Raw genomic sequence first — 10,557 nt, 5'->3', positions numbered from 1 at the left:
ACACACATCCTATTGTACATCCTATTATACTAAAGAGATACTACATACATCCTATTATACTAAAGAGATACTACACACATCCTATTGTACTAAAGAGATACTACACACATCCTATTGTACTAAAGAGATACTACACACATCCTATTGTACATCCTATTATACTAAAGAGATACTACATACATCCTATTATACTAAAGAGATACTACATACATCCTATTATACTAAAGAGATACTACATACATCCTATTATACTAAAGAGATACTACACACATCCTATTATACTACAGAGATACTACACACATCCTATTATACTAAAGAGATACTACACACATCCTATTATACTACATACATCCTATTATACTACAGAGATACTACATACATCCTATTATACTACAGAGATACTACACACATCCTATTGTACATCCTATTATACTAAAGAGATACTACATACATCCTATTATACTAAAGAGATACTACACACATCCTATTATACTAAAGAGATACTACACACATCCTATTATACTAAAGAGATACTACACACATCCTATTATACTAAAGAGATACTACACACATCCTATTATACTAAAGAGATACTACACACATCCTATTATACTAAAGAGATACAACGAACAGGTGAAATGATCGATTTGAAGCTGCATAAATCATGGAATCTGGAGCGTGAGGTGGAAAGTGAAGATGGAAGAAAAGAGGATTGAGATGTGAGGAAAAGAGGATTGAGATGTGAGGGAAAAGAGGATTGAGATGAGGGGAAAAGAGGATTGAGATGTGAGGGGAAAAGAGGATTGAGATGTGAGGGGGAAAAGAGGATTGAGATGTGAGGAAAGAGGATTGAGATGAGGGGAAAAGAGGATTGAGATGAGGGGAAAAGAGGATTGAGATGTGAGGGGAAAAGAGGATTGAGATGTGAGGGGAAAAGAGTTGAGATGGAGGAAAGAGGATTGATGTAACATTTTTTCCAGAAAGCTTCCTATGACTTTTAGCCAATTAGAAAAGACACATCTTAGTAATAAAAACTTCCAGGAAATCTCTACCCCTTTTTGGTCAAAAGTGAAAGAGGTTCAGATAAAGAGGAATCCTAAATCTCCACTTGTTTATACACAATGTCAAAATACAGGACTGCATTCTAATCTGATTTAACAGGAAGTTAGGATTCACCCTTAAGAGAATAGTGGACAGAGGTGCGTGTGGTGATTGTTGGTTCGAAGTCAAGCTGTGCCCCTGCACCTTTGCCTCGTCTGAGGTTCGAGCTAAGAGTGTAAGCGTTAGGGGAATGGGGTTGGGTGATCAAGTCTGAGAAGAATCAGAAGGGCTGTCCAGTCTCTGATTAAGAAACCGTGGCCCCAGAAAGCCCTGCTGCTGTCCAGAGAGCAGTCCGTCCTCCTGGAACAGATGGGTCTTTATTTGTACTGGACTTGATATTACAGTCAGGGGGGGATAGGAAAGTGCTGTTATCATCGCTGTCTAAAACCATATTTTCAGGAAAAAGGAAAAGAACATCCACGTTTGACCATTGATGCATATACATTTATGAAACGTCAGGAGGTTATTTTGGAAAACATTTTCCTTGGTTCTAGATTGGTTGGTTCTAGAGTGGTTGGTTCTAGAGTGGTTGGTTCTAGAGTGGTTGGTTCTAGAGTGGTTGGTTCTAGAGTGGTTGGTTCTAGAGTGGTTGGTTCTAGAGTGGTTGGTTCTAGACTAGTCATGAAATGTTCAGATTACATCGAGTTACTTTCAATACATTGTAACAATTTTTAAAAAGGGGCCAAAACGGAGTTACAAGGTTCTTTCCCCAAAACGTTATTTTATCTTAAGTTTACCAGGTTTTCCTATTGAGGTTTAAAACACCTCTCTCAGATCTGCCCGTCAACAGACTGACCGATTCAACATTCTGCGGTCCAACCGATTCAACATTCTGCGGTCCAACCGATTCAACATTCTGCGGTCCAACCGATTCAACATTCTGCGGTCCAACCGATTCAACATTCTGCGGTCCAACCGATTCAACATTCTGCGGTCCAACCGATTCAACATTCTGCGGTCCAACCGATTCAACATTCTGCGGTCCAACCGATTCAACATTCTGCGGTCCAACCGATTCAATCTCAATAGAATTATCAAAAATAGTAATGACAACTGACGATATCAGTTACTGGAGGTTAGTGTACAATGGAATCGGCATCGGTCTGTATGATCGACTCTTTCTCCAGAAGGAAGTCATCAAATACAGACAGACAGAGACAGCATCAAACAGATAGACAGACATCATCATCAGACAGACAGATAGACAGACATCATCATCAGACACAGAGACAGACATCATCATCAGACACAGAGACAGAGACAGACATCATCATCATCAGACACAGAGACAGAGACAGACATCATCATCAGAGACAGAGACAGACATCATCATCATCATCAGAGACAGAGACAGACATCATCATCATCAGACACAGAGACAGAGACAGACATCATCATCATCAGACACAGAGACAGAGACAGACATCATCATCATCAGACACAGAGACAGACACAGACATCATCATCATCAGACACAGAGACAGACACAGAGACAGACATCATCAGACACAGAGACAGACATCATCAGACACAGAGACAGGCAGCATCAAAGACAGGCAGCATCAAAGACAGGCAGCATCAAAGACAGGCAGCATCAAAGACAGGCAGCATCAAAGACAGACAGCATCAAAGACAGACAGCATCAAAGACAGGACATCAGACAGAAAAGAGGAGACAAGTTATTCTAGGAGCAGCATCAACAGACTGTTAGGTGACTTTGGGAGCATGCTGCACACCAGAAATACTCAGCTGCGGATATCACACACACGTTATGTTCCTAGGTCGTCATTGTAAATAATAATTGATTCTTAACTGACTTGCATTATTAAATAATGGTAGAATAATAAAATAAAGTCATTCTATCCTCGTTTGGACCTAAAATTAATTTAAATTCAAAATCCTATTTTCCCTAACCCTTAACCCCTTAAACCCATCCCTTAAACCCAACCCTTAAACCCTAAACTTAAAATAGCCTGTGCCCTTTTAGGTCCCAACAAGGATAGAATAACCCCCCCCACACACACACACACACACACACACACACACACACACACACACACACACACACACACACACACACACACACAGAGAGAGAGAGAGAGGACCACCCACTGCCCTAATCCCCCTCCACATCTACCCATACTTACAGCTGCCTTGGCCAACTGGTTAGCCTTCTGTCTCTGCAGGTCTGACTTGATGAAGCCTGGAGAGACAGAACTACATGTTTTAGAAAGACGACATACTGTTGCTAAACAAAATGTCAGAATATTCCATTGCAAAAAGACAGTGAGGTACAGCTTCCACTAGGGGGCACCACTAACACAATGATAGACCATAATACAGTCTGAAGTCAGTTCCTAAATACTGCACAGTAGCCAGCTGGGCTGACCCACCTCATTAACATAATCATCTAGCCGAGCTCTCATGTAGGAGAACGTGGACTTCAGCCCTGGTCTGTAGTAGTCATTATGTATGTCTTTGTAACACAGTAGCCCTCTAGACGGGCCCTTAAATCCCATCATTATAACAGTCGGGTCAAAAGGTCGTCTAGAGTTGTCTCTCAGCCCTGGACTTCAGTAGCCAATGGCTACATCCCAAATGGCACCCTATTCCCTATAGAGTGCACTACTTTTGACCAGAGTCCAGATAGGGTGCTATTTGGTACACACAAATATATATATATATTTTTTGTTTTAAATTAGTGGCACATTGTAACCTCCATTGGGAAGTTTATGGTGAAGATCAGAGGAGCTGGGTATTAACGCTCTCTCTCTCTGTCAGTTGAAGTACGGCCCTGAGGTGGGCCTTCCCCACCGGGGGTTTTAATAGCTAGCTAGATAGGGAAAACATACCCGGCACCTCAACACGCCATTTCTGCTACTGCTTGTAGTAAAACCTTCAAATTATACAGCTCGGATGTTACACAGTAACCACGACGACATAAACACATTCTAAGACCTCGACCTGTTGCAGGAATAGCTTATTGCTCCGTAACAAAACCCACGTTAACTGAACATTAACTACGGACTACACATAAACCCTGAGGGAATTTTTTTAATTAAATGCCGTAAAAGTGCAGTAACTGCGGGTTGTTGTTTTTTTTGGGGGGGGGGGGGTTATTACAGAATAACTGCTGTTATACTGTTAATCTGCTAAATTGTAATTATTCACCGACCTCCTCGTGCCTTTTGCACACGTTGTATATGGACTCTTATTGTCTACTGTGTTATTGACTTGTTAATTGTTTACTCCACGTGTAACTCTGTGTTGTTTACTCCACGTGTAACTCTGTGTTGTTTACTCCACGTGTAACTCTGTGTTGTTTACTCCACGTGTAACTCTGTGTTGTTTACTCCACGTGTAACTCTGTGTTGTTTACTCCACGTGTAACTCTGTGTTGTTTACTCCACGTGTAACTCTGTGTTGTTTACTCCACGTGTAACTCTGTGTTGTTTACTCCACGTGTAACTCTGTGTTGTTTACTCCACGTGTAACTCTGTGTTGTTTACTCCACGTGTAACTCTGTGTTGTTTACTCCACGTGTAACTCTGTGTTGTTTACTCCACGTGTAACTCTGTTGTTTACTCCACGTGTAACTCTGTGTTGTTTACTCCACGTGTAACTCTGTGTTGTTTACTCCACGTGTAACTCTGTGTTGTTTACTCCACGTGTAACTCTGTGTTGTTTACTCCACGTGTAACTCTGTGTTGTTTACTCCACGTGTAACTCTGTGTTGTTTACTCCACGTGTAACTCTGTGTTGTTTACTCCACGTGTAACTCTGTGTTGTTTACTCCACGTGTAACTCTGTGTTGTTTACTCCACGTGTAACTCTGTGTTGTTGTCTGTTCACACTGCTATGCTTTATCTTGGCCAGGTCGCAGTTGTAAATGAGAACTTGTTCTCAACTGGCCTACCTGATTAAATAAAGGTGTTCTCAACTGGCCTACCTGGTTAAATAAAGGTGAAATAAAATACAACATTTTAAAAAATACTGCACTCTGACTGAAATTATTATTATTTTCTTCATAAAAAGGAAGTGATACCCTTTTCACTCAACTGAGCTGAGCTGTACAGTGCTGGCCTGGTTACACATCCAATATATAGATGCTGGAACCATGTAGGAAAGGAGCAATCAGAGTCAGCAGAAGGGTTCAGATCGGATTCGGCACCATAGTGTGAATAGGGTCTAGGTACATGAGCTTAGGCTCTTTTCACATTGACGAGAGTTAAGGAGATTTCGATTGAGACATTCATAAAAATGTACATTTGCAAATTTCTTCCGAAGGTCACACACACAACACTTGCTAGACAGTTTCCACCCCTCCAAGCAGGACAGTGTAAACAGAATTGTCTCGTTGAGCCAACACTCCTACAGTATAAATGGTTATAGCAGGGCAATGTTTTTGAAACATCTGAAATGTACTTTACTACATTTTCCTTAGAGACTTGGTTTATTTATTTAGTTTTTTTAATCTGATATTGCAGTACGGGAATCTTCATAACACCATTTATTTTAAAGCAAAAGCGAGCAGCAACTGCCCAGTGAATCAACAATGTAATGATTTGCATGATCTTTATGAAATTTAGCATGTTTTGTTCTAAGGTAGGCCGAAAAGCAATCGAACATTGGCTGACGTTAGCATTTAGCCTATAATATGGTAGATGCATGACAATGTTATTGCATAAAGTGAGCTAGGAACTAGCTAGTTGAATAGTTTACATGCTTAGCCTACAGGCTAGTGGCTAATTGTAACATTTAAAGTACATTTTGAGCTGTGACGCTGCAAAGAAAGAACGTCATCAGAACCCTCTCTCGGCTCGTGACGTTCCCGTTGCTAATGTGAATTGAAAAGGTTTATATTATTGATATTTTAATAATGAAAAGACTGAGAGTTTGCCAGAGATCGGCTTATTTCATTTTTATCAAACCTTTTATTTAACTAGACAAGTCAGTTTTAAGAACAAATTCTTATTTTACAATGACAGCCTACCCAGGCCAAACCCGGAAGACGATGGGCCGATGGGACTCCTAATCACGGCCGGGTTGTGATACAGCCTGAATCAAACCAGGGTGCCTGTAGTGACGCCTCAAGCACAGATGCAGTGCCATAGACCGCTGCGTCACTGGGAGCCCAAAAGCTTAGTGGTCCACAGTCATCTTCGGCCCTTGCATAGAGTCCGGTCCACACAGTCGTCTTCGGCCCTTGCATAGAGTCCGGTCCACACAGTCGTCTTCGCCCTTGCATAGAGTCCGTCCACACAGTCGTCTTTCGGCCCTTGCATAGAGTCCGGTCCACACAGTCGTCTTCGGCCCTTGCATAGAGTCCGTCCACACAGTCGTCTTTGGCCCTTGCATAGAGTCCGTCCACACAGTAGTCTTCGGCTTAGCATAGAGTCCGGTCCACACAGTCGTCTTCGGCTTAGCATAGAGTCCGGTCTGGGGATTGAATCCCCTTTAAGCTAGATTCTACACCAGGGTGTCAAACACCTTCGTTGGAGGGTTGTGTCTCTGCTGGTTGTCATTTCCTTTCAATTTGTTTCCAAATATATGTCATAAACAACCAGGTGAGGGGAGTTCCTGACCAATCAGGGACCTAGTCAACCAGGTGAGGGGAGTTCCTGACCAATCAGGGACCTAGTCAACCAGGTGAGGGGAGTTCCTGACCAATCAGGGACCTAGTCAACCAGGTGAGGGAGTTCCTGACCAATCAGGGACCTAGTCAACCAGGTGAGGGGAGTTCCTGACCAATCAGGGACCTAGACAACCAGGTGAGGGGAGTTCTGACCAATCACGGACCTTAATAGATCAATCAAGTACAAGGGAGGAGTGAAAACCTGCTTGTCACCTGTGTTTTACAGTGCTCATCCTTTTCAATCCGTTTCTCCCTCTGTCTATTGAAGTAAACAATGTCAAAGGGTCCGTACCTGTAAGGACTGATCCGATGAAGAGGAAGACACAGAGGAAGATGTTTCCTGCCAGCGTCCCGTAGTTATCTGTTATCTTCCCCTGGCAGATAGTGAAGATGATACCAAACACCTGTATAGGGAGAGACAGGTTGTAGTGAAAAAACGCAGCCAGCCAGGCATCTAGACAGCCAGGCATCTAGACAGCCAGGCATACAGACAGCCAGGCATACAGACAGCCAGGCATCTAGACAGCCAGGCATCTAGACAGCCAGGCATCTAGACAGCCAGGCATCTAGACAGCCAGGCATCTAGACAGCCAGGCATCTAGACAGCCAGGCATACAGACAGCCAGGCATACAGACAGCCAGGCATACAGACAGCCAGGCATACAGACAGCCAGGCATACAGACAGCCAGGCATACAGCCAGCCAGGCATCTAGACAGCCAAACACACAGACAGCCAGGCACACAGCCAGGCGTCTAGACAGCCAGACACACAGCCAGGCGTCTGGACAGCCAGCCAGGCACACAGCCAGGCGCACAGCCAGACACACAGACAGCCAGACACACAGCCAGGCGTCTAGACAGCCAGCCAGACACACAGCCAGGCGCACAGCTAGACAGCCAGCCAGGCACACGGACAGCCAGGCACACAGACACAGCCAGGCACACAGACACAGCCAGGCACACAGACACAGCCAGGCACACAGACACAGCCAGGCACACAGACACAGCCAGGCACACAGACACAGCCAGGCACACAGACACAGCCAGGCACACAGACACAGCCAGGCACACAGACACAGCCAGGCACACAGACACAGCCAGGCACACAGACACAGCCAGGCACACAGACACAGCCAGGCACACAGACACAGCCAGGCACACAGACACAGCCAGGCACACAGACACAGCCAGGCACACAGACACAGCCAGGCACGCACACAGCCAGGCACGCACACAGCCAGGCACGCACACAGCCAGGCACGCACACAGCCAGGCACGCACACAGCCAGGCACGCACACAGCCAGGCACGCACACAGCCAGGCACGCACACAGCCAGGCGTCTAGACAGCCAGACACATGTATATTTTCGCAAACACAATATATACACAAACATACCAACATTTCTCGATTGTGTTATGGTTCTCTATCATCCCATGGAAAAGCTTTGATCTGCCAACAACTGTCAGAAGCAGCAGCTGTGTGTTCACCTGTGCAGAGCAGTTGAGCAGGCCTGAAGAGGTGCCTTCACACTCGGGGTAGGTTAGCTCCACACCAAACTCAAAGCCCAGGGGCAGGTAGCCTGTCATGAAGAACCTACAGACATAGAAATACCACACAGTGTTGTATCCCTTATTGAAGTCACTTGTTCAATATACTTCAAATCGGTGTAGATGAAGGGGAGGAGTCGGGTTAAAGGTGAAGGGGAGGAGTCGGGTTAAAGGTGAAGGGGAGGAGTCGGGTTAAAGGTGAAGGGGAGGAGTTGGGTTAAAGGTGAAGGGGAGGATATATTGATACCCTAGAGACGCCAGAGTCAACAAGGAGACGCCACAGTCAACGAGGAGACGCCACAGTCAACGAGGAGACGCCACAGTCAACGAGGAGACGCCACAGTCAACGAGGAGACGTGTATATTGATACCCTAGAGACGCCAGTCAACAAGGAGACGCCACAGTCAACAAGGAGACGCCACAGTCAACAAGGAGACGTGTATATTGATACCCTAGAGACGCCACAGTCAACGAGGAGACGCCGCAAGTCAACGAGGAGACGCCGCAAGTCAACGAGGAGACGCCGCAAGTCAACGAGGAGACGCCGCAAGTCAACGAGGAGACGCCGCAAGTCAACGAGGAGACGCCACAGTCAACGAGGAGACGCCACAGTCAACGAGGAGACGCCACAGTCAACGAGGAGACGCCACAGTCAACGAGGAGACGCCACAGTCAACGAGGAGACGCCACAGTCAACGAGGAGACGCCACAGTCAACGAGGAGACGTGTATATTGATACCCTAGAGACGTACAGTCAACAAGGAGACGCCACAGTCAACGAGGAGACGTGTATATTGATACCCTAGAGACGCCACAGTCAACAAGGAGACGCCACAGTCAACAAGGAGACGTGTATATTGATACCCTAGAGACGCCACAGTCAACGAGGAGACGTGTATATTGATACCCTAGAGACGCCACAGTCAACGAGGAGACGCCACAAGTCAACGAGGAGACGCCACAGTCAACGAGGAGACGCCACAGTCAACAAGGAGACGCCAGTCAACAAGGAGACGCCAGTCAACAAGGAGACGCCAGTCAACAAGGAGACGTGTATATTGATACCCTAGAGACGCCACAAGTCAACGAGGAGACGCCACAAGTCAACGAGGAGACGCCACAAGTCAACGAGGAGATGCCACAAGTCAACGAGGAGACGCCACAAGTCAACGAGGAGACGCCACAAGTCAACGAGGAGACGCCACAGTCAACGAGGAGACGCCACAGTCAACGAGGAGACGTGTATATTGATACCCTAGAGACGCCACAGTCAACAAGGAGACGCCAGTCAACAAGGAGACGCCAGTCAACAAGGAGACGTGTATATTGATACCCTAGAGACGCCACAGTCAACAAGGAGACGCCACAGTCAACAAGGAGACGCCTCAGTCAACAAGGAGACGCCTCAGTCAACAAGGAGACGCCTCAGTCAACAAGGAGACGCCACAGTCAACAAGGAGACGCATACAGTCAACAAGGAGACGCCACAGTCAACAAGGAGACGCCACAGTCAACAAGGAGACGCCACAGTCAACAAGGAGACGCCACAGTCAACAAGGAGACGCCACAGTCAACAAGGAGACGCCACAGTCAACAAGGAGACGCCACAGTCAACAAGGAGACGCCACAGTCAACAAGGAGACGCCACAGTCAACAAGGAGACGCCACAGTCAACAAGGAGACGTGTATATTGATACCCTAGAGACGCCAGTCAACAAGGAGACGCCACAGTCAACAAGGAGACGCCACAGTCAACAAGGAGACGCCACAGTCAACAAGGAGACGCCACAGTCAACAAGGAGACGTGTATATTGATACCCTAGAGACGCCAGTCAACGAGGAGACGCCACAGTCAACAAGGAGACGCCACAGTCAACAAGGAGACGCCACAGTCAACAAGGAGACGCCACAGTCAACAAGGAGACGCCACAGTCAACAAGGAGACGCCTCAGTCAACAAGGAGACGCCTCAGTCAACAAGGAGACGCCTCAGTCAACAAGGAGACGCCTCAGTCAACAAGGAGACGCCACAGTCAACAAGGAGACGCCACAGTCAACAAGGAGACGCCACAGTCAACAAGGAGACGCCACAGTCAACAAGGAGACGCCTCAGTCAACAAGGAGACGCCTCAGTCAACAAGGAGACGCCTCAGTCAACAAGGAGACGCCACAGTCAACAAGGAGACGCCACAGTCAACAAGGAGACGCCACAGTCAACAAGGAGACGCCACAGTCAACAAGGAGACGCCACAGTCAACAAGGAGACGCCACAG

The 10,557-nt window shown here is 46.4% G+C and overlaps 1 protein-coding gene across 1 annotated transcript in view; it reads right to left on the bottom strand.

Moving 5' to 3' along the window:
• Nucleotides 1-1,305: 1,305 nt before the first annotated feature.
• LOC124028988 (feline leukemia virus subgroup C receptor-related protein 2-like) overlaps nt 1,306-10,557 on the bottom strand; it is a 23,394-nt gene continuing 14,142 nt past the window's right edge. The window contains exons 5-8 of the mRNA XM_046340868.1: nt 8,226-8,331; nt 7,029-7,140; nt 3,249-3,304; nt 1,306-1,401 (exon numbers count right to left, since the gene is read on the bottom strand). Of these exons, the coding sequence (XP_046196824.1) occupies nt 1,306-1,401; nt 3,249-3,304; nt 7,029-7,140; nt 8,226-8,331 (370 nt within the window). The remainder of the gene's footprint in view (nt 1,402-3,248; nt 3,305-7,028; nt 7,141-8,225; nt 8,332-10,557) is intronic.

This window comes from Oncorhynchus gorbuscha, unplaced genomic scaffold (genome assembly GCF_021184085.1).
Source record: "Oncorhynchus gorbuscha isolate QuinsamMale2020 ecotype Even-year unplaced genomic scaffold, OgorEven_v1.0 Un_scaffold_5202, whole genome shotgun sequence".
Classification (NCBI taxonomy): Eukaryota; Metazoa; Chordata; class Actinopteri; order Salmoniformes; family Salmonidae; genus Oncorhynchus; species Oncorhynchus gorbuscha.
Note: the sequence above shows the minus strand (reverse complement) of the source record. Positions and strands in the feature narration are given on the sequence as shown.